This window comes from Hylobates moloch, unplaced genomic scaffold (genome assembly GCF_009828535.3).
Source record: "Hylobates moloch isolate HMO894 unplaced genomic scaffold, HMol_V3 SCAFFOLD_7, whole genome shotgun sequence".
In the NCBI taxonomy this organism is placed as follows: Eukaryota; Metazoa; Chordata; class Mammalia; order Primates; family Hylobatidae; genus Hylobates; species Hylobates moloch.
The window spans coordinates 276,563-301,286 of NW_026652282.1; the positions used below are offsets into that span (position 1 = coordinate 276,563).

Here is a 24,724-nt window from a genome sequence, read left to right on the forward strand (position 1 = left end):
TGTGTGTGGAATATTCCATTTTGTTTTGTTTTGTTTTGTTTTGTTTTGAGACAGGATCTTGCTCCTTCACCCAGGCTGGAGTGCAGTGGTACGATCACAGCTCACTGTGGCCTCAACTTCCAGGGCTCAAATAATCCTCCAACCTCAGCCTCCCAAGTAGCTGGGACTACAGGGATCCACCACCATAATCAACTTTTTAAAAAATATATATATTTCTGTAGAGACGGGGTCTCACTAGGTTGTCCACAGTGGTCTCAAACTCCTGGGCTCGAATGATTCTCCCACCTCGGTGTCCCAAAGTGCTGGGATTACAGGTGTGAGCCACAGCACCTGGCATTTAATTTTAAGATACATTGTATCCTATTCGGTGCAGATCTATTTTATAGTCAGGGCAATTCAAACTTGGATAGGACTCACTTCCTCATCATTTCGGATCAATAGTGGAAATGTGCTGTTCTGATTTCCTCCACGGTGCCGGTGAGGGAGACTGACTTCCTGCCCACCGGCTCTTTGCCAGCAATCGCAGCCCACCTCAAACGAGCTGTGGGTCAACCTGGCTCTCTCATCCCTGGTTGCCAGTGTCTCCCACACATGAGAGTTAAACTCTGGTTCCCAATCTTTCCCTGCCTGACCTGCCACAACTACCACCGCCTTTCTCATTGCCAAGCAGCATAGATCCCATCGGAGTTCACGCTCCTCCTACCTGTCTACCAGCTTCTTGGCGAACCCAAAGTCCGTGAGCTTGATGTGGCCATCCCGATCCAGCAGGATGTTCTCCGGCTTCAAGTCCCTGTAGACGATCTCCTTGGAGTGCAGGTACTCGATGGCACAGATGATCTCTGCAGAGTAGAAGAGCCCCGTGGTGCTGGAGAAGCGCCCCCGGTTGCGCAGGTAGCTGAAGAGCTCGCCGCCCGGCACGTATTCCATGAGCATGTAGAGGAAGCGCTCGTCATGCCACGTCCAGAACCTGCGGGGACACACAGCACACGCTCAGGGCCCTGCCAAGGCAGGGCAGGGGGTACGCCGTCAGCTAGGTGTTGGGGTACAGATGCAGCTAGATGCCAAAATGTGTGTACAGACAGACAGTAATAGCTGGGGACAGATGTCGGGACATGGAGCACACAGATATCAGCACATGGGTAAAGATGGATGTTAATATATGGGTACAGATAGGTGTTCGAATGCACGTACACACAGATGTTACGATGTGCTTAGAGACAGATGTTAGGATATGAGTGTACATCAGGGCTGACACATGGGTGTAAACAGTGTTACCATATGGTATTAAATATGCATATAGATATATGTTAGCATATAGGTGTAGAAAGATGTTAATATGTAGTTATAGATAGATGTTAGGATATGGGTGTAGACAGATATTACAATATGGATATAGATAAGTGTTGGAATACAGGTGTAGACAGATGTTAATATGTAGGTATAGAGAGATGTCAGGATATGGGTGTAGATGGATGTAGACAGGTGGTAATATATGGGTGCAGATGGATATTAGATTATGGGTGTAGACAGGTGTTAATGGATGGGTGTGGACAAATAAAATACAGATAGATAAATGTTGGAATATAGGTGTAGACAGATGTTAATATGTAGGTATAGATGTTAGGATATGGATGTAGGCAGACGTTAGAATACGGATAGAGATCAATGTTACAATATAGGTGAAGACAGATGATATCTATACATATAGATGTTACAATATGGGTGTAGATGGATGTCAGGATACGGGTGTAGACAGAGGTTAATATATGGACATAGATGTTAGAATATGGTGTAGAGAGATGTTAAACATATGGGAAGAGACAGATGTTACAATATGGGTGTAGATGGATAGTAGGATATGGGTGTAGAGAGATGTTAATATACACGTAAAGACAGATGTTAGAATATGAACGTAGATAGATATTAACAGAGGTATAGAGAGATGTTAGGATATGGGTGTAGACGGATGTAGACCGTGTTGCTCTGTGGGTGCAGACAGATACTAGGATATAGGTGGAAGTAGATGTTAATATGTAGGTGTAGATAGATGCTAATATATGTGATAGATGCTAAGGTGTACATACAGACAGATGTTAGGATATGCGTGTGTGTAGATGTGACTCTATAGGTATAGACAGGTGCTGAGGTCTGCATATAGAAAGGTGTAATTCATCAGTATAGGTAGATGCTAAGACGTGTAGATGTTAAGAGGTGTATAATCAGATACTGGGATAAGCATATAGATGGATATTAAAGTACAAGTTCCACAGATGTTACACAGATGTTGTCTTAGTCCATTCTGGCTGCTATCACAAAAATACCACATACTAAGGGGCCTTACAAATAAGAAAAATGTATTCCCCTCAGTTCTGGAGGCTGGAAGTCCGAGGTCGGGGCGCCTGCTGATGAACTGCGTGGTAAGGGCCCATTCAAAGGCCCTTCTCACTGTGTCCTCCCATAGACCAAGGGGAAACAGGCTCCCTCAGGCCCCTTCACCGAGGGCACTGGTCCTGTTCAGCGGCTTCACCCTCACGATCTAATCACTTCCCCCAACGCTCCACCTTTTAATTCCACAGCTTTGGGGGTTACTGTCTCAATATATGAATTTGGAAGGGACATATTCAGACAACAGCAGATGTTAAGATATGTGTATCCTGGGACATGGGTAAAAGGTCTCATTGTCTTGGGATGTCTCACTGTCTTGGGATGAATGAATAGTAAATATCATGGTCTCATAATAAACCAGCCAACAGTGTGCTATGGGCTGAACTGTGTCCTCCCAATATCCACATGTTGAAGTCCAAACCCTCAGGACCTCAGAATGTGACTGTATTTGGAGACAGGGCATGTAAGCAGGTGATTACGGTAAAACGTGGTCACTAGAATGGGCCCTATTCCAACAGGACTGGAGTCCTAAGAAGAGGAGATGAGGACACAGACACACACGGAGGGATGACCACGTGAGGACACAGGGAGAAGACGGCGTCTCCAAGCCCAGGAGAGAGGCCTCAGGAGGCACCGGCCCTGTTAACACGTTCTTCTCAAAATTCTAGCCTCAAGAATTATAAAACAATAAATCAGTGTTGTTTAATCCACACTGTCTATGCTACTTTGTTATGGCAGCACTAACTAACCAACCTACAACACAGACATCTTCAGGGATCACACCTGATTCAGTAACCTGGAACTATCATTAAGCCTGAGAATTAACAATAAACTAGCAGACTGCATCCCAAACCTGCTAGGAAAGGTAGCCCTTTTAAAAAGCCCCAAATGAAGTATTTCGAAGCACTTGCTTGTGGGAGCTTGCCTGAGGTGCTTCTCCTTACAAAGGTGTTGATTAATGGAGGAAAACGCAGCAATGAGAGATTGAGGAAGGTGGGGGTAGGGATGAAAGAAGGAACAGAAGATACTGAGGTGCGTCTGTGCATTCAACATCTCAGCACAAGTTACAAATACAGTTTGGAGAGATACGCAGTGATAATGAAAGAACGCTTTCACCTAAAGATGGGACGGGTGGGGTATGAGGCAAGATTTGGAACTAAGGGCTTTGGGATTTTTGTTTGTTTGTTTTTCAGACAGAGTTTTGCTCTTGTTGCCCAGGCTGGAGTGCAACAATGCAATCTCGGCTCACTGCAACCTCCGCCTCCTGGGTGCAAGCGATTCTCCTGCCTCAGCCTCCCAAGTAGTTGGGATTACAGGTGCCCACCACCATGTCCAGCTAATTTTTGTATTTTTAGTAGAGATGGGGCTTTACCACGTTGGCCGGGCTGGTCTCGAACTCCTGACCTCAGGCGATCCACCCGCCTCGGCCTCCAAAAGTGCTGGGATTACAGGCATCAGCCACCGTGCCCGGTCTGTTTGTTTTAGAAACAGGTTCTTCTGTCTGCCAGGCTGGAGTGCAGTGGTGCAGTCAAGGCTCATGCAGCCTCAACTTCTCAGGCTCCAGCAATCCTCCCACCTCAGCCTCCCAAGTAGCTAGGACTACAGGTGCATGCCACCACGCCTGGCTAATTTTTATTACTGTTATTTGTAGAGACAGGGTCTCACTGTGTTGCCCAGGCTGGTCTTGAACTCCAGGGCTCCAGCAATCCTCCCGCCTTGTCCTCCCAAAGTGCTGGGATTACAAACGTGAGCCACTGTACCTGACCTGGGCTTTGTTTTTGGAGAGGACTCAGAAGACCCCAGCATGCCCGTGTTCCCATGAGCACATGAGCCTTCACCAGTAGAAGACACCCAGTAGAATCAGGAGCATAAAGGTCCTCAACCATGACCAGGACCCACGCCAGTTTTGTCTCATCTGATCATGATGCTATCACAGACGCTTGCCTGCAAGCTCATTCAAATGAGCTGCACCCTGCTGGTGTACAAAGAAAACAAAACGATGCCCAGGAAACCTTCCCTGAGGACAGGGAAGGATGCTCAAGGTCGACCGGATGCTCTTGTCTGCTAGCACAGGCCATTCCACCAAAACAATGTAGAATGAAGGCAAGGACGTGGGAGACAGCTTGCAATGACACAGAGATTAATGCTAAGAAAAATCATAGGCTGGGCACGGCAGCTCAATGCCTGTCATTCCAGCACTTTGGGAAGCCAAGGCAGGAGGATCACTTGAGGCCAGGTGTTTGAAAGCAGCATGAGCAACACAGCAAGATCCCGTCTCTACAATAAAAGAATCAGCCAGGCATGGTGGCGTCCCAGCAATTCAGGAGGCTGAGGTGGGAAGATCATTTGAGCCCAGGAATTGGAGGCTGCAGTGAGCCATGATCACAACATCACTGTACTCCAACCTGGGTGACAGAGCAAGACCCCATTTCTAAAAGGAAAAAAAAAATGGACACATGCTACTGTGAATTTTAAATGAACATTTATTTGACTAACACAGTGTTTTTATGTATTAGCAAAAATATGGGCCTCTTATAAAAAAGGCTCTTACCTAATGCACTTTTAAATTTGCAGATTCTGCAATGATGCTGGAGTTGGGGGACTAATGACCCACAAATACAGGTTGCAGGAATGCCTTCCTCTCTCCACCTTGCTGCTGGATTCCTGCCCCTTAGCAGCTGGGTGGCTGAAGGGAGCTCAGGAAGCTCAGGGTTAGAAATTTCTTTTGTTTTTTTTCCTTCAGTTACTGAAGGCTGCGCACCTGTATCCCACCTCTCCATTCACTTCTTACAGCTCAGCAAGTTCAAAATGTGTGGTCTTGAGGCATAAAGGGAAGAAGCAGGGAGAGTATATGAGGAAGGAGAAGTATTTTGTTGGAGTGGTGTTCTGTTTTGTTTTGTTTTGTTTTGTTTTGTTTGTTTGTTTGTTTGTTTGTTTTGAGACAGTCTTGCTCTGTCGCCCAGGCTTGGAGTGCAATGGCACAATCTTGGCTCACTGCGACCTCCGCCTCCTGAGTTCAAGTGATTCTCCCGCCTCAGCCTCCCGAGTAGCTGGGATTACAGGCGCATGCCACCATGACTGGCTAATTTTGGTATGTAGTGGCTGTTTTCTAGAGCAATCTGTTAGAGTTCTAAAAGACCTAGCACATACCCACATTCCTTCCATCTTATCGCTGATATCTCGAGTCATTTTCTCCTCGCTAAATGCCCTATTTTTCTGCTTTGCACCATTATTGGTTGGGCAAGAATGTTCCTCTCATAAATATTTCGTGATTAAGTGCATGGCATCTCAAATGCACGACAAACTGTGCTTCTGTGGATGACCTTAGAAGACAACCATGATTTCACTGTTCTGGTGGGGAAATATTTTCCAAGGTCCAAATACTATCATACCAGTGAACTTTTACAATAAACTTCTGTGTCAGTTGGTGACTTTCTAAATTTCTTCAGGGTGCAAGGTGGAAGGAAAATTTAGCTACAACTGACCAGCCAAGGTGTGATACTGAAGATTTGGGGGGTAACACTGAGCTCTTGAAAATATCATAAATGGTCAAAGCAATAGCAAGACCACTGTCTACAACTGTTAATTTGGTTGAAGAGAATATACTTGGCTCTATTTCCCTATGGCTCAAATATGTAAGAAAAAGATGGATGCATGCCTACACACACACACACACACACACACACACACACACACACACTCTCTCTCTCTCTCTCTCTCTCTCTCTCTCTATCAATTAGTTTGCAACACATTCTTTGGATATATCCTGTATCCTCCCCCATCTACCCCACTCTGGGATAATAATCTGCACAGATCCTGTTAAGAATAATGCATCACCTTGTCACAATGTAGCAGCAGGTCACCTTTCAGGAGCATCAGAGATAATTAACCGTGGTGGGAGATTAGAAGGATTCGGGTAGGTTAGAAGCAAGGAATGAAAGAACTTTGAGGATTACACAGGCATGTAGAATATGCAAGCCCTGACAGTACAAAGATCTCAGGTTCGGTCACCTGGCTTGCAGGGGAAGTTGCAATTTCAACTATGGGTAGGATGATCTGTAGAGGAAGAGAGTTAGGGCTTTGTATCAAACGAGAAGAGGAGGGAAGGGAAGAGGAAAGGAGGGGAGGGGAGAAGTGGGGTGAGGAGGAGGGAAAGCAGGGGAGAAAAAGTTACTGCGTGAATAGGGAAAACTACTGAGATGTGTAAGGTTGTATGAAAATACATCTGTTCCACAAGTGTCTCAGTAAAATCAACATCAACAAAGCACAAGGCTTAATAAAGTCACCTAATCAGTGTATATGAAACGGACACATCATTTTTACCTATACACTAATGCAGGATCACCCTTCAGCAGCTTTAAGAAGTAACAGTTTACAAAGAGAGTAGCAAGTAAAAACATATTCCTTTAAGAAAAAGAAAAATCTAGATAACTGGGATTCTCTTGCCCTTCCCCAAATCAATAAGATTAAGTAAATATTATAAGAAAAAGAAGTTCTCTGACACATCCTTCCTTCAAATCTTTTATCAGTAAGACTTTGCAGGCGAGTGTGGTGGCTCACACCTGTAATCCCAGCACTTTGGGAGACTGAGGCAGGAGGATCACTTGAGACCAAGAGTTTGAGACTAGCCTGGGCAACATAGGGAGACTCTGTCTCTACAAAAAATAAAAAGATTAGCCAGGTGTGGTTGTGCAGGCCTGTAGTCCCAGGTACTTAACAGGCTGAGGCGGGAGAACAGCCTGAGCCCAGGAGTTGAAGCTATGACTGAACCTCTGCACTCCAGCCTCAGTGACAGAGCCAGACCCTAGCTGGGAAAAAAAAAAAAAAAAGACTTTGCTTACGTGGACAGAATTTGTACAGAGCTGGGTATCACTAAAGATAAGGAACAAAAGGTTGAAAGAGATACTGACTTTACTATCTCCAAAAAGTATTTACAAAACTTAAGTCATCATGTGCACGGGCTGTGGGATAGGACGAGTTTAGTGACCACAGGTGATTTCAAATCTGAGTTTAGAAAATTAGAAACCAATGCATCAGTTCAGTGATTCCAGTTAACTGCGGGACTCTGCCCCTGACATCAAGTCTATAAAAGTTCAAAAGCAACAGAAGATAAGAGGGTTTATCACAATGGATATGAGAAGCATGTTCAAGATCTAACCCTTACTGTACGTACTAGCCTAGGAATCAATGAATTCGTCAACACATTAATCAGTAACTCACCAGCCACATTCTTTATTGGTTTCCAGATGTTTTGGACAAGGGCCCCTTATGTGCCAAGCAATGTTCTCAGTACATAGTATCAGGAACGGCAGATCTTGTGACTGTCATGAGCTTTGCAGGCTTGATGGAGAACAGACATTACATAGTAAACTTGGAAGGATGGCTGGAGGGGGTCTTGCAAGACCAGGTAGAAGGTGGGGACAGGGAGGCAGGGGGCATCTCTGTCCCGACAGCTGAAGGCCAAAGGAAGATTGGGGAGGGACATAAAAGAAAGCTGGAGGCCAGGTGCGGTGGCTCATGTCTGTAATTCTGGCACTTTGCGGGGCCAAGGTGGCAGATCGCTTGAGCCCAGGAGCTCAAGACCAGCCTAGGCAACAAAGCAAGATCACATCTCTACAAAAAAATTAAAAATTAGGGCCGGGCGCGGTGGCTCATGCCTGTAATCCCAGCACTTTGGGAGGCTGAGGTAGGTGGATCACGAGGTCAGGAGATCGAGACCATCCTGGCTAACATGGTGAAACCCCATCTCTACTAAAAATACAAAGTATTAGCCGGGTGTGGTGGCGGGCGCCTGTAGTCCCAGCTACTTGAGGCAGGAGAATGGCGTGAACCCGGGAGGTGGAGCTTGCAGTGAGCCAAGATCACACCACTACACTCCAGCTTGGGGGACAGAGCGAGACTCCGTCTCAAAAAAAAAAAAATATATATATATATATTAAAAATTAGGTGGGCATGGTGATGTGCACCTGTACTCCTATCTACTTGAGAGACAGAGGTAGCAGAATCACTTGTGCCCAGGAGTTCAAGATCAGCCTGGGCAACATAGCAAGACCCCCAAAATTTAAAAATTAGCCAGGCTTGGTGGTGCAGGCCTATAGTCCCAGCTACCTGGGAGGCTGAGGTGGGAGGATAACTTGGGCCCAGGAGAATGAGGCTGCAGTGAACTATGATGGCACCACTGTACTCCATCCTGGGCAACAGAGAAAGGCCCTGTCTTTAAAAAAAATAATAATAATAATTAGAGATGGGGTCTCACTAAGATGCCCAGGTTGGTCTCAAACTCCTGGCCTCAAGCAATCCTCTCACCTCAGCCTCTGACAGTGCTGAGATTACAGGCATGAGCCACTACGCCCTGCCTATTTTCACATCAGAAAGGTTTGGGCTGATACGGGAGGAAGGGGTGAGTTCAGCAGAGATCGGAGATCAATGGAGAGAAGGGGAGGGAATTTAGATAAGCTATGGCAGCTTCTGTGAAGACATCATCGATGTGGATGGGCTCTGGAGATGTGTTTTAGAATTGGAAAGGGGCAAGGCATGGTGGTGTGCACCTATAATCCCAGCTACTTCGGAGGCTGAGGCAGGAGAATCACTTGAAACTACAAGTTTGAGACCAGCCTGAGCAACACAGTGAGATCCTGTCCCTACAAAAAAAAAAAAAAATCCAATTAGCTGGACATAGTGGTGTGCACTTGTGGTCCTGGCTACTTGGGAGGCTGAGGTGGGAGGATCTCTTGAGCCCAAGAGGTCAAGGATGCAGTGAGCCACGATTGCACCATTGCACTCCAGCCTGGATGAGACAGCAAGACCACATCTCTTAAAAAAAAAAAAAAAAGGTTAAAAGGGCAGGACTCAGGATTACAGTGAATGCAGAATCAAAGAAAAGGAATAAAAATTGGTTCCTGGGTGAGCCCCAAGAGCTGGAAGGCCCACTTATGAAATGGGGAAGTGCAAATGAGGAACTGACTGCAGCTGAGGGGCAAGGAGGAAGAGCAGGAACTCATTTTTGGTGAGAGGCATCTGAGCAGAAGGCTCAGAGAGTGGTCAAGTGGGCACACACGTGTAGCTTGGCAGGCTGAAGGCGTGGGCTGGCAGCAGCACTTGGGAATCTTGAGACCAGCAAAACAGCGAATGCAAATACAGAGCAAGAGGAATGAGAGGGCAGAGGGGCTCCTGTTTCCCACTGCGGGGTCCAAGGAAACGTCACCGGGAAGTACATGCCCACAGGCACACAGCCTTGCTCCTAGGGTGACATTCACCCTCCCATCCTCTGCAACTCTGCCTTGCACAGCTGAGCTCCTCTCGAGGAGAAGTGAGGTCGCCTCCCCTGCTGCATGCACTGGAAGACCATCTCCGCACCAGCAGCGCATCTGCGGCCGCTTTCCTCCACTTCCACACCGACATCTGTTGTTTTCTTACTTTTTTGTTTTTTACCTAGATAGGGTCTCACTCTGTTGTTGCACAGGCTGGAGTGCAGTGGTGCAATCATAGGTCAGTGCAGCCTTCAACTCCTGAGCTCAAGCAATTCTCCCACCTCAGCCTCCTGAAGAACTGTGATTACAGGCATGCGACACCATCCCTTGCTATTTCTTTGAGCTTTTTGTAGAGACAGGGTCTCACTATGTTGCCCAGGCTCATCTAAAACTCCTGGGCTCAAGCGATCCTCCTGCCTGGGTCTCTCAAAGTGCTGGGATTATAGGCGTGGGCCACCATGCCTGGATTTTTTTGAGTTTTTATAACAGCCATTCCAATAGATGACTGGATAAAGAAAATTTAGTATATAAAAGCCACAGAAAATGTAGTATATCAACACCGCCATAAAAAATAAAATAATGTCTTTTGCAACGACAGGGATGGAACTGGAAAGCACTATCCTAAGTAAAATACTGAGACACAGAAAGTCCAATACCGCAGAGTCTCGCTCACAAGTGGGAGCGCAACAGTGGGTCCACATGCACATAGATATGGAAATAACACATACAGGGACTCCCAAAAGGGGAAGGCTGGGAAGGGGTTGAGGGCTAAGAAATTACCTATCGGGTAAAGTGTTCACTATTCGGGTAAGGTGTACACTAGAAGCCCAAAGCTCATCGTAACACGATACATCCATGTACCAAACCTCCACGTGTATCCCTGAATGCCTAAAAATTAACAACAACACAATAATAACACAACTTCTCCTCCTCAAAATACCCCAGAGGGATCTCCAAGAAAACAAGAGACAAAAATGATGCATACTCTAGTGGCATGAGGCCAAAACTGCATGGAGCGCGTGCGCGCGTGTGTGCATGCATATATGTGCGCGTGCATGTGTGTGTGCACGTGCACGTGTGTGCTTGTGTGTGTGTGTGCTTGTGTACTTTTAACACAAAGAAAAGTACAGAAGGATCCATACCAGGCTGTGAAATAGTTACCTGGCAATGAGGGAGGGTGAATGGAAGAAAGGAAAACTTGAGGCAAGCCTCAAAAAAAAATACATAACTAAAAACACCGCACAGGCGCCCTGTATCAGTGGGAAAGGCATCTAATTATAATACTAAAAATGTATTCGAGGGGCCAGGCATGGTAGCTCACGCCTGTAATCCCCGCACTTTGGGAGGCCCAGGCGGGTAGATCACCTGAGGTCAGGAATTCCAGATCAGCCCGGTCAACAAGATGAAAGCCCATATTTACTAAAAATACAACATTAGCTGGGGGTGCTGGTGCATGCCTGTAATCCCAGCTACTCAGGAGGGTGAGGTGGAAGAATCGCTTGAAGCCAGGAGGCAGAGGTTGCAGTGACCCAAGATCACACCACTGCACTCCAGCCTGGGTGACAGAGCAAGACTCCATCTCAAAAAAATAATAATAATAAATTAAAACAATGTATTCAAGCAGCTGAAAGCAGGCACTGGAACAGATACTTGCCGAACCTTGTTCATAGCAGCATTATTCACTACAGCCAAGAGGTAGAAGGCACTCCAGTGTCCATGGATGAATGAATGGGTAAACACAACACGCTGTATCCTCTATGCGATGGAATAGTACTCGGGCTTAGAGAGGAGGGAAATTCCTTTCTACAGGACGGGGGAATCTGAAGGACATTACAGTAACTGAAAGAAGCCAGTCACAAAAGGACAAATGCCGTATGATTCTGCCCATATAAGGTTCCTAGAATCAGCAAATTCACAGAGAGTACGAGCGAGGTTGCCAGGGCAGGGCTGGAGGGAAGGGCAATAGGGCGTGTTTCACGAGGACAGAGTTTCAGTTGGGGAAGATGAAAAGGAGTTCTGGAGATGGATGGGGATGGGGATGGGGATGGGGATGGGGATGGGGATGGGGATGGGGATGGGGTGGCGGTTGCACAGAAATATAAATGTGCTCCATGCCACTAAATTGTGTTTTGTTTTTTTTTGTTGTTTTTTGTTTTTTGTTTTGAGACAGAGTCTTACTGTATTGTGCAGGATAGAGTGCAGCGACACAATCTCAGCTCACTGCAATCTCCACCTCCCAGGTTGAAGTGATCCTCCTGCTTCAGCCTCCCGAGTAGTGAACTGTACTGTTTTTTTTTTTTTTTTTTTTGAGAGAGAGTCTCACTCTGTTGCCCAGGCTGGAATGCAGTGGTGCAATCTTGGCCCACTGCAAACTCCGCCTCCCGGGTTCATGCCATTCTCCTGCCTCAGCCTCCCAAGTAGCTGGGACTACAGGCGCCCGCCACCACGCCCGGCTAATTTTTTTGTATTTTTAGTAGAGACGGGGTTTCACCGTGTTAGCCAGGATGGTCTCGATCTCCTGACCTCATGATCCGCCCGCCTCGGCCTCCCAAAGTGCTGGGATTACAGGTGTGAGCCACCACGCCCGGCCGTGAACTGTACATTTTAAAAATGGTTAAAATGAGGCCGGGCATGGACACTCATGCCTGTAATCTCAGCACTTTGAGAGGCCAAGGCAGGAGGATTGAGTGAGGTCGGGAGTTTGAGAACAGCCTGGGCAACAAAGCAAGATCACATGTCTGCCAAAAATTAAAATATTAACTGGGCATGGTGGCATGTGCCTGTAGTCCCAGCTCAACTTGGGAGCCTGAGGTAGGAGGACTGCGTAAGCCTGGTAGTTGGAGATCAGCCCGTGCAACACAGCAAGACTCTGTCTCTACCAAAAATTAAAAAATTAGCCAGGCGTGGTAGTGCGCACCTGTAGTCCCAGCTACTTGGGAGGCTGAGGCAGGAGGATCACCTGAGCCCAGGAGGTTGAGGCTGCAGTGGGCCATGATTGCACCAGTGCACTGCAGCCTGGGCAACAGAGCAAGACCTTATTTCTTTAAAAAAAAAAAAAAAAAGGGAAGTTAAAATGGTAAACTGTTATGTGATACATGTTAACAAAATAAAAAAATTAAATTTTAAAGAATGTTTTCCAGCATAGAGAGCAATCTATGAATCTACGAATGGGGGGAAAGTCAACATGAAGAAAGAGTCAATGTCGTCAACAATGACTGAGACAAGGGAGGTTTCCACGTCCCCTCCCCTCCTCTCCAGTGACCTCAGCTGAGCAGCTCTGTCCTCATCTTTAGCTGAGAGCAGCACTTGTCCATCCGCGAAGCTGATCTGCTGTCTTTTACTTGCAGGGTCTGCGGGGATGGCTTCTCCTCGAAGGGATTTTTTTGCTTTTGTTTTTGCTTTTATGAACAGGCAAATCAGCCTCAATAATTTGGAGACGCCTAACGCAGAAGTTGGTCCTCCTCTCTCCAGAGGCTGCCATAAAGCTGGGCTTTTGTGGTGAGAAGAAGAAAATGAGCCATCGTCACCCCATCTCCTCCAACATCTCTCTATGCCACGCGAGGCTCCGGAACGGCTCTATTTTCCGACCTGGCTGCACTGCAACTAGCCCTTAACCAAGGTGACCTAGCAGCCCTCGGTGGCTCCATCCACCTGTGGCTTCCTCCCTCCAAGGACCCTGCCTCAGGCTCTCTTCTGAGACAGTTGCTGCAGATGTTTTGCCCTCAAAGTTTCCCAAATGGGAATGCACTCTCTCTCCTTGGATTTCCTCACTGTCCAGCAGCCCAAATGCACAGCTGAGCCAGAGCCAGTCCTTCCTCATACCCCAGTCCCCATGGCAGTCTCCTACACATCTGAGCTCACTGCATTCCTGTGTCCACCTCCTGGCTGAACTCAGATTTGAGTTTCTCCCCATGTCCCTCCTGCCCCGTAGCGACCCATGGCTTCCGTGTCACTCCCTGTCTAGAATGATTTTCCACCACCCACCCCTTTCAGCCAATAAACCCCTACTCCTCCTGCAAAATTCTCCTTAGGTGTCCACTGCATCTTCACCCCCTACCTCTTGCCCTCCAAAGCTGGTAAGGCCCCTTTTCCACGTATCACTGGGACTCTTCTCACCCTACGCAGTTCTCCTCAGACCAAGGCACTGGAAGGCTTGGCATCAAACAGAAAACTCTATTCAGAAGACACAATTGCATTCTCTTGCAAGAATTTAAACCTCCCTTTTCATACATAGAAAAAGGGAATAAAGGTAAAAAGTAATAAAAAAGAAAAATATAGATAATAAAATAAGCCTCCCTTTTTGAAGCATCTGCTTTGCCCCAAATACTAAACATGCAATGTATCATTTTTGGACAAAGAAGAGGAAGAGAAGACCCAGGAGATGCCTGCCTTCACTCTGGTCTCTGTGCTTTGCAGGCAGTGATGACAGAGCAAGAAGCGCTATTTCTAGATTTTTGCTTTTAAAATTCAAATAGAGAGCAAAATAAATAAATAAATAAAAGGAGAGAACATGGTGTTCTTTCTTCCTGAACTCTCAGGAAAACAAAGGAATGATTTTACTCCTATCCCCAACAAGTACCAATGACAATGGGGACCACACTCAAGTCCGCAGACTTTAAAAAAAGATGTTTCCAAGAGATGCATCCACTCTCCCCGAAGAAGAGGTTCTGGCATAAACTCCTCTCCATGGAGAAACGAGCGGTCATCCAGGAACTAGAAGGATGTGGCCCGGAGTGGAGAGACCTCTTGCCTTCCAAGTTCTGTAGAAGAAGCTGGCTAAGCCCTGCAACCACAGACCAAATCCACTGGCTTGGCTCAGCTGCTGTGCCATAGATAATATGGCACTGGAACCACTGTTTGGCCCATAAGCCAATCAATCATACAGAAGAGTGGGGCTGCAGGCTCAGGGGCTGGGGCAGAAAAGGGAGAAAGGGACTCCACACGCACAGGTAGTTATCTGTCTGTGCATCCGCTACAGTGGGTGTCAACGGGGCTGATTCTGCTCCCCACAATAAACACTGGACAATGTCTGGAGACATCTTTGGCTGTCACACTGGAGTGGGGGTGCTAGAGGCATCTGGTGGGTGGAGCCCAGGGACACTGCTCAGCACCCTACAGTGCACAGGGCGGTCCCACCACAGAGAATCCTCCAGCCCCAAATGTCAGCAGTGCTGAGGTTGAGAAACTCTACTAATACGTTCTATCATCAATCTATCAATCAATCACCTATCTATCTCAATATCTATCAACCATCTACCATCTATAGCTACCAGCTATCTATCAATCAGCTATCATCTATAGCTATCATCTATCAATCACTTATCTCAATATCTATCAACCACCTATCATCTATAGCTATCATCTACCTCAATATCTGTCATCTATCAAATATCTGTCTCAATATTGATCTCCATCCATCCATCCATCCATCCATCCATCCATCCATCTATCAACTATCTGTCACAGTGGTTCACAACTGGGGATAACTTTCTGTCCCCCCATAGGGGGAACTTAGCAATATCTAGAGACATCTTTAGACACTTGTCACAGACGGGATGGGTGCTCTTGGCATCTGCTGGGTGGAGTCCAGGGACGCTGCTCAACACCCTGCAGTGCACAGGACGCCCCACCAGAGTCCTCCATGATCCCGCCCCATGTGTCAGCACTGCTGAGGTTGAGAAACTCTCTTTTAGCTTGAGAGCTCTGCCTATATGCAATCAGTCATTAATCTATCAATCAATCACCTACCCACCTCAATATCATCTATCATCTATAGCTGTATATATTAGTATCTATTATCTATCACCTATCTTAATATCATCTATTAGCTACCCATCATCTATCTACTCACCTACCAATCACCCATCATTTACACCTATCTTAATATCTATTAGCTATCACCTATCCATCTCAACATACACCTACCTATCGTATCTATCATCTCTCTGTGTCACTCATCTGTCTATCACAGTGGTTCACTAGTGGAGAAAACTTTGCCCTCCCTCCCTGAAGGAACACTTGGTTACGTCTGGAGACATTTCTGCTTTTCATAACTGAGGTTGCTGCTCCTGGCCCATGGTGGGTGGAGCCCAGGGACACTCCGCAACACCCTGAGGTGTGCAGGACGGCCCCACCCCACAGACTCCTGCAGCCGTAAATGTGAGGCAGCTCCACTGAAAGTCCTTGTTTTATACTTTCCTCAAGAAGTCCAAGGCCTAAAACTGCCAGTATGGGAAGCAGACGTTGAGCAAGGCAACTTACATTTAGAAGAGAAGCTGCACAGCTGGGAGGATGAAATTCATTCTTCACAGAGGATCTAGGATTCTCCTCTAAGACATGCTCCTCAGCATGCAGCGCTGGACACCCTCCAGCATCTCATCCATGGGGCTGGCCAGACCCAGCGTGCTCTCTCGTGTTATGTACAGGGAATGCCAAGTGTCTGAATGCACTGGATGAACTTTAACCCAGTTCTTAAAGCCACTTGGTCCCTAAAGTGTTAATGCACAGAAAAAGCAAAATGCTGTAGCAGGTTATCATAATACTGCAGGGCACTGAAAGATCAATTCTCAGCAAGTCACTAGGGAGGTCTCATGGGCTAAGTTACATCACCCCCTCCAAGTCCACATTGTTTTTCGGATTCTTTTTTGAGACAGGGTCTTGCTCTGTCCCCCAGGCTGGAGTGCAGTGGCACAATCTCGGCTCACTACAGTCTCCACCTCCCAGGTTCAAGCGATCCCCCCACCTCAGCCTCCTGAGTAGCAGGGACTACAGGCACCCCCACCACACCCAGCTAATTTTGTACTTTTTGTAGAGACAGGGTCTTGCCATGTTGCCCAGGCTGTTCTCAAACTCCTGGGTGCAAGGGACACTCCCACCTCAGCTTCCTAAAATGCTGGGATTATAAGTGTGAGTCAACATGCCCAAGTGGCAAACTCATTTTCTGTAATTTTTTCGGAAAAGTTACCTGTAAATTGCTATCACCATTAAGTCTTTAAAGGCTCATTGTTGACAATCACTTCCCTAGATCCAAAACTTTTCACGAGAGCCGTGGACTTCAGGGCTTGCCTTGTTTTCTGCACTATTTCAAAATCAAAGAAATGTATTTATTTATTTATTTTTATTTTTTATTTTATTTTTTTATTTTTTTTGAGACAAAGTCTTGCTCTGTCACCCAGGTTGGAGTGCAGTGGCATGATCTTGGCTCACTGCAAGCTCTGCCTCCCAGGCTCAAGAGATTCTAGTGCCCCAGCCTCCCAAGTAGCTGGGTTACAGACGTGCGCCACCACGCCCAGCTAATTTTTGTATTTGTAGTAGAGACAGGGTTTCCCCATATTGGCCAGGCTAGAATTTTCTTTTTAATTTTCTTTCTTAAGAGACGAGATCTCACTATGTTGCCCAGGCTGGTCCGGAACTCCTGGTCTCAAGTGATTCTCCCGCCGTGGCCTCCAAAAACGCAGGAATTACAGGTGTGAGCCACTGAGCTCGGCCCCAAATCAGAGAATTCTGAAATGAGCTCCTGCCATGTCTTCCCAAAACACTGAATAAGATCCTCCTGAGAATAATATCAAAAGTGGCCTTAAATTCCGTGTAGACTTTAAATGAGGAGGAAAAATTCATGCTTTTTGGCAACACCACCAGGTGGACCTGACATACAAATAACAGCTCACATTCGACTGTAACCAGCACTCAGAGGAGCCGGTGAGCTGTATGGGCAAAGGACAACCCATGAAGCATCCAAAATGTCCTCTTCAAAAGCTGTCATGGTGCAGAGAAATTTCATTCCTTAAAAGTTAGAAATAGGCCAGGCACGGTGGCTCGCATCTGTAATCTCAGCATGGTGGGAGGCAGAGGTGGCAAGATCATTTGAGCCCAGGAGTTTGAGACCAGCCTGGGCAGCAAAGTAAGATCCCATCTCTACAGAAAATTTTAAAATGAGGTAGGTGTGGTGGTGCACACCTGTAATCCCAGCATGCCAGGAGGCCAAGGCAAGTGGATTGCTTGCAGCCTAAAGTTCAAGACCAGCCTGGGCAACATAGCAAGACCCTGTTCATCGAAAAAAAACCCTGTTCATCGAAAAAAAACAAAAACATTATCTTCACCAAAGAGGTTGTGAAAAATATATACATGTTTTTTAAAAATTAAAAATAAATAAAAACATTAGCATGGTGTAGTGGTGGGTGCCTGTAGTCCCGGCTACTTTGGAGGCTGAGGCAGGAGGATGGCTTAAGCCCAGGAGGTTGGGGCTGCAGTGAGCCGTGATTGCACCGCTGCATTCCAAGATGGGCCACAGAGCAAAACCCGTCTCTAAATGTAAATCTATATATATATTTTTTTATATAAAAGATAAAAATAAACCAACATAGGTAACTTCGGATAGAATTTCTAAAGTCTCTAGGGCTTTCTATAAGACTTAAGAAATATAAACGACTTTGTTCCTTAATTGAAAGCAGGGAATATCAAAATCAGAATCCATGTCCCACAGGAATCCCCCTTATCTGCCAAGGAAAACAGTCTTGAGCTATCCTGGCTTGAAGAAAGGAGAACTATCTAACTAAAGCTCTGTTCTGCAAGCTCCTCCCTATTTTTTAACTTGCGGGAGCTCAAGAATTCCATCCTGGGGAATTGTCTCACTTGTATACTCCGCCCTCTCCCATGTCCATGCGGTGCTTCTGTGGGATTTTAGGTTTCTGAACTGTAGAGTACTCAGGAGCCCATCGTCTCGGCTGCTCTCCTGCTCCAGGAGGCGCAGGGGGTGTGTGTGAGTTCCTCAGGGCTATCATTAACAAAGTACCACAAACTGGGGGTTGGGGCGGGGGGACGCGGCAGACAACAGACATGCATTCTCAGTCCAGGTGCAGTGGCTGACACCTGCAATCCCAGCACTTTGGGAGGCTGAGGCCGGAGGATTGCTTCAGGCCAGGGGTTTGAGACCAGCCTGGGCAACACAGCAAGACCTCATCCTACAAAAACTTTTAAAAGTTAGTCAGGCATGGTGGCATATACCTGTAGTCTCAGCTAGTTGGGAGGCGGTAGAGGCTGCAGTGGGCCATGATTGTGCCACTGAATTCCAGCCTGGGCAAGAAGGAGTGAGACCCAGTCAAGAAAGAAAGAGAAATGAAGAAAGGAAGAAAGGAAGGGAGGATGGGAGGGAAAGAGAGAAAGAGAGAGAAAAGGAAAGAGAAAGAAGAGAGAAGAGGAGACGAGAGAGAGAGAGAGAAGGGAGGGAGGAGGGAGGGAAGAAAAGAAAAAAAGAAGAGAAAAGAGAAAGAAAGAAGAGTGAAACCCCATCTCCACTAAAAATACAAAAGTGAGTTGGGCATTGTGGCGCATGCCTGTAGTCCCAGCTACTCGGGAGGCTGAGGCAGAAGAATCGCTGGAACTTGGGAGGCGGAGGCTGCAGTGAGCCGAGATTGTGCCACTGCACTTCAGCCTGGGTGACAGGGCAAGACTCTGTCTCAAAAAAAAAAAGGACAAGGAAAGGAAGAAAGAAAGACACGTATCCTCTCATGACTTTGCAGCCCCAGATCCAAAGTTCAGCACGATGGTGTTGGTGGGGTTGGTCCTTCTGCAGGCTCTGATGGAGAATCTGTCCCTGGCCTCTCTCCCAGGTTCTGGGAATAGCCGGCAATCCTTGGGGTCCCCTGGCTTGGAGATGCACCATTCCTCCAACCTCTAACTCTATCCTCACAAGGTGTCCTCCTCTCGGTGTTCGGCCGTCTCTGTGTCTGCGTCTCCTTCCTTTTCTCGTAAGGACACCAGTCACACAAGGTTAAAAGCACACCGTACAGCAGCATCAGCCCATCCTACTTGCATTTCGTTTTTAATTTTTTTGTTTTGTTTTTACAAACAGGGTCTTGAGTGCAGTGGTGCCATCACAGCTCAATGCAGCCTCGAGCTCCTGGCCTTAAGCAATCCTCTCGCCTCATCCTTCCTAGTAGCTGGGAGCACAGGTATGCACCACCACACCTGACTAATTGTTTAATTTTCTGTAGAAACCGAGTCTTGCTATGTTGCCCAGGCTGGTCTCAAACTCCTGGGCTCAAGTGATCCTTCTACCTCAGCCTCCCAAAGTGCTACCGTTACAGGCATGAGCTACTGTGCCTGGCCACTTGCATTTTAGTTACATCTGCAAAGACCCTATGTCCAAATAGCATTCCAATTCCATTCACAGGAGCCAGAGGTGAGGATTTCAACTATCTTTTCAGGAGACACAATTCGACCGTCAACAGGGTGGAATCCCCAGAACTGGAGCCCCTCACCCAAGCTTTCAGGCACACCCCACAATATCACGCTTAGGACACCTGCAAGCCACAGAAAGATGCAACGAAGCAAACAAGAAAGGGAAGGGTCCCACCCACAAGCCCAGCCTTCAAAAGAACTCTTTTTTTTTTTTTTGAGACAGAGTCTCACTCTTGTCGCCCAGGTTGGGGTGCAGTGGCACGATCTCGGCTCACTGCAACGTCAGCCTCCCGGATTCAAGCAATTCTCCTGCCTCTGCCTCCCGAGTAGCTGGGACTATAGGTGTGCACCACCACACCCGGCTAATTTTTGTATTTTTAGTAGAGACGGGGTTTCGCCATGTTGGCCAGGCTGGTCTGGAACTCCTGACCTCAGGTGATCCACCTGCCTCAGCCTCCCAAAGTGCTGGGATTACAGGTGTGAGCCACCGCGCCCATCCTCTGCATATGATTTTGTTCGGAGCTCAGGCAGCATTGGGTCTAGAGGAGAAGGCAGGTGCACTTGTTCCAGTACACACGAGGTGCTTCGAGAACATGATGGGAGGCACCCTGTGTCCTGGGGACAGCAGGTGAATGAGGGAAAACAAGTAGGTGTTTCTTAGATAGGGGAAGTGAAGGACAATGATGAGAGCAAAGAAGGAGGCCTGTCAAAGAAGGGTGGCCTGGGAGAACACCCGGAATGAGCGTGTGAACAGCACCTTCTACCTTCTCCTGCAGGGAGGTGGTGGCAGGAGGCCAGTCCATGAGGATACTGGTAGGAGGATGCTGCATTGCTGGGGCTTTATATGGGACACTTCAGGAGTTCCCTGAGGATGAAAGGAGAGAGGCAGGTCATTGCAGAGGTACCTGGGAGGACCAGTGAGGAGTGTCTTCAAGGGGAGCAAGGCTGGGAGAGAAAGACCATGTAGGAGGGAAGCCAGTACAGAAAATCAGGGCAGAGAGATGGGACCCAGATAAAGCAGAAGATGGATAGGTGGACAGGAGAGGCATGGTAGCAAGATAGCCGAGGGAAGACGTGGGAATTGGATGGAAGGCACCCATGGAGGGAAAGGAGAGACACGCAGGACATCCTCGTCTAAGGCACCTGGGTGGAAATGGAATTACCCTGCTGGAATGGTCTGAATATCTTGTGTCCTCCCAAATCCCTCTGTTGGATCCTCACCCCCAAGGTGATGGTGTTAGGTGGTGTGTCCTTTGGGAGGTCATGAGGGTGGAGTCTCATGAATGGGACGAGTGCCCTTATAGAAGGGACCCCAGAGAGATCCCTCACCCCTTCCACCATGTGAGGACACAGCGAAAAGACGCCATCTATCAACCAGGAAGCAGGTCCTCACCAGACACTGAATCCACCATGTCTTGATCTTGGACTTTCCAGCCTCCAGAACCATGAGGCAAATGTCTGTCATTTGTAAATTACCGAGTCTAAGATCCTTTGTTATAGCAGCTTGAATGGACTAACACACCTACCCTAGGACATAAGATCGTTGTGTACCATCAGCTGGAAGTGTGTGGGCTGCATCTAAATGGGATATCTCTCATCCACAGTCAACTAGAAACCCAACGAAACCTGAAGCCCAGCCCCATCCACGTGACTGTGGTCCCTTAAAAACCAACTTAACCAGTTCTGCCAAGAGCTACAGATGCAGAACCTAAGGAGGTGAGGAGACAAAGATTCTTGCATCCTTTTCCAGGCAGAGATACTTGGCTCACTCAGGAGAGGAGCAAGGGGCCTTGGGCATGGACTTCTGAACACAGAGCATTTCTTTTTGGACCTGGTCAGCCATGGAGGTCAGGAGCCCTGGAGGTATTCCAGCTCTGAGATCAGAGGCTGATAAGACCTGACAGGTGGAGACTGCTGTGGCCTAAGGCTTTGCATGCAGGCCATGGTCTCGGCCCACCCAGCTTCTTATAAGAGACACACAGGGGTCTAGGGAGAGTGCATGGTGAGAGGCCTCAGGAGGGGACTCACAGCCTGATGAGGAACGGGTGGCTGACTTCCTTCAGGACAGACTTCTCATTGTGTACGTGCTGCTCCTGCTTCAGGCGGATGACGTCGGGAATACTCATCACCTTGAGGGCGAAGAAATGCTTGGCTGTCTTCTCCTTCACCAGGTGCACCCGCCCGAACGTCCCAGTGCCTGGAGAGAGAAGAAATCGACAGAGGCCATTAAGTCTCCTGACAAAGGGAAAAACCACCGCAGCCATGCAATCAGTGGGGGGCTGCACCAGGACAGCAAACACAGACCCCAAGTGAAACTTTCAGAGACTTAATGTCACGGCACACGTGGGCTGATGGCATTTAGTGAGAGGCGCTCACCTGGAATTTCCCACTGAATACAGAAATTGCAGAGAGAGAAAGAGGGAGAGAGAGGGAGACAGAGAGAGGCATCTGCCTCTGAATGGTTCCTCAATTTGGGGACAAACTGGCCATAATTTCTGCAGACCAGTCTTTGCAGATAGCACACCCACACGCCCCACACACCCACATGGAGAAGCATTAGAGTAATAGTAAATGTATTTATATAACACGCCTTTTTCTCTTCAGGCTCTCTGGTTTTATCAGAAATACAGACAGGGTGTAAAACACACAGCCCTCCTCAACACGGCTGTTTCTTTAACGCACATTAAGGCTTGCTCAAAGTACGGAGTCCGTATTCTACAATCTGCCATGGGTTGGGATGAAGTGCTATATAGGTGCCCACAAACAGAAAAAAAACAACAACAACTGCAACCACTACAAATATAAAAGAAAACCAACAGCTCTACTGTATTCTGCTGGGACATTTTCAATCCAAACACTCTCTTCTCCTCCTTCCCCTCCTCCATCTCTTCCTTCTCTTTTTTCTCTTCCTCAATCTTCTCCTCCTTCTCTTTCACCTCTTCCTTCTCCTCTACTTCCTTTTCTTTTCCACTTCTTCCTCCTCCTCCATCTCCTCCTCCTCTCCCTCCTCTTCCTCCCACTGGAGTGCATCTAAACGAAGAAATCTTATAGTCAATGAGTTATAAAAGAAAATCAAAATCTCTAAACAAGCTTTGCTTGTTCCTCCTCCTCCTTTCTCCTCCTCCTTCTCCTCTTCTTCCTCTTCATCCTCCTCCTCTTCCTGTAACACACTGATCCTACAAGGTGTGCATGTGTTCACACACATATTGAAATATTCGCCACGTAGCATAAATGTTCTTGGGTTAATGGAACGAATGAGTTTACTCTGTCGCCCAAGCTGGAGTGCAGTGGCGCCATCACAGCTCACTGCAGCCTCTACCTCCTGGGCTCAAGCAATCTTCCCGCCTCAGCCTACCCGGTTAATTTTTGTACTTTTCGTAGAGAGGGGGTCACACTACGTTGCTCAGGCTAGCCTTGAACTCCTGGGCTCAAGCGATCCTCCTGCTTCAGCCTCCCAAAGTGCTGGGACTACAGGCATGAGCCACTGCAACTGACGCAGGATTTCTAGAGCATCCCTAAATTGCCTTTGATCTACTTTGATCCCAGCGTCAGCAGCCCCTTACTGACATGCATGTCATTCCTCAGCAATATTTTTAGACAGCCCATTCACAGCTGCAGACAGAGATGAGCAACTAAAACAAAACTGCCCTCCCGTATTATGTGATCACACCCACCCCAAACAGCAGAGGAGGCTTCTCAGAAACTGACATTCAGAGAAAGGATGGTTTGGAAGTGTATCCTTCTGAGGAACCAACATCTGTTGACGAGCAAATCTCACTAATCAATACTGATCCATTTACCTATCCATTCATTTGCTGATACTCCTGTGCCTGCTTTATGCTAGATTGCAAAACCCAAGAGAACCTGGATCTTCCAGACACCTGCACTCCCATGTTTATGGCAGCACTATTCACAACAGCCAAGACGTGGAAACAACCTCAGTGTCCGTCCAAGGGCAAATGGATAAAGAAAACATGGTACATATACACGATGGAATACCATTCAGCCCTAAAAAAGAAGGAAACTCTGGCATTTGCAGCAACATGGATGGAACTGGAGGCCATTATGTTCAGTGAAATAAGCTAGGCACAGAAAAACAAATATTAAATATCGCATGATTTCACTTATACAAGGAATCTGACATGGTTTGGCTATGTCCCCACCCAAGTCTAATCTTGAATTGTGGCTCCCATAATCCCCACGTGTCGTGGGAGAGACCAGGTGGGAGGTAACTGAATCATGGGGGTGGGTTTTTACCATGCTGTTCTCCTGACAGTGAATAAGTCTCACGAGATCAGATGTTTTAATAAATGGGAGTTTCCTTGCTCACGCTCTCTTCTTGCCTGCTGCCATGTAAGACGTGACTTTGCTCCTCCTTTTACCTTCCGCCATGACTGTGGGAACCTCCGCAGCCATGTGGAACTGTGAGTCCATTAAACCTCTTCCCTTTATAAATTAACCAGTCTCAGATATGTCTTTATTAGCAGCGTGAGAATGGACTAATGCAGAATCTACAATAGTCAAACTCGTAGAAGCAGAGAGTAGAGAGGTAGTTATCAGAGGATAGGGCTTGAGGGGGAAGAGGAAATATATTGGTCAAAGGATACAAAGTTTTAGTTGAACAAGATAAACCATGGAGATCCACCATACACCTAGTTCATATAGTTAACAATACTGAACTGATAGATGAAATTTCATATATAAATATCTCACATATACAATAGTGAAATTTATATATGAAAATTTGCTTAGAGGGTAGATCACATTATATTGCTTTGTCTTTTTTTTTTTTTTTTTTTTTTTTTTTTTTTTTTGAGACAGGGTCTCTCTCTGTTGCCCAGGCTGAAGTGCAATGGCACAATCAATAGCTCACTGCAGCCTTGACCTGCCAGGCTCAAGTGATCCTCCCA

General features: G+C 47.1%; 1 protein-coding gene and 1 long non-coding RNA gene across 2 annotated transcripts; one reads left to right on the top strand and one right to left on the bottom strand.

Moving 5' to 3' along the window:
* Positions 1-699: 699 nt before the first annotated feature.
* On the bottom strand, positions 700-22,078 carry LOC116812245 (protein kinase cAMP-dependent X-linked catalytic subunit). The gene is made up of 2 exons (XM_032757959.1): positions 21,843-22,078; positions 700-967 (listed from the first exon to the last, which is right to left on the bottom strand). Exons 1-2 carry the CDS (start codon positions 22,076-22,078, stop codon positions 700-702), a joined length of 504 nt encoding a protein of 167 aa, XP_032613850.1.
* On the top strand, positions 5,045-13,926 carry LOC116811497 (uncharacterized). Its single transcript, XR_004370478.2, has 3 exons — positions 5,045-5,096; positions 13,047-13,254; positions 13,667-13,926. It is a non-coding gene; the product is annotated as an uncharacterized LOC116811497 (long non-coding RNA).
* Positions 22,079-24,724: the final 2,646 nt, after the last annotated feature.

What these genes read in the sequence shown, in the direction of transcription:
- LOC116812245 (XM_032757959.1), bottom strand. Translation starts at nt 22,078, where the DNA reads ATGGCTGCGGTGGTTTTTCCCTTTGTCAGGAGACTTAATGGCCTCTGT. An exon ending in CACCCGTTCCTCATCAGGCT is followed by an intron (nt 968 to 21,842) that starts GTGAGTCCCCTC and finishes GTGTCCCCGCAG; the next exon opens with GTTCTGGACGTGGCATGACG.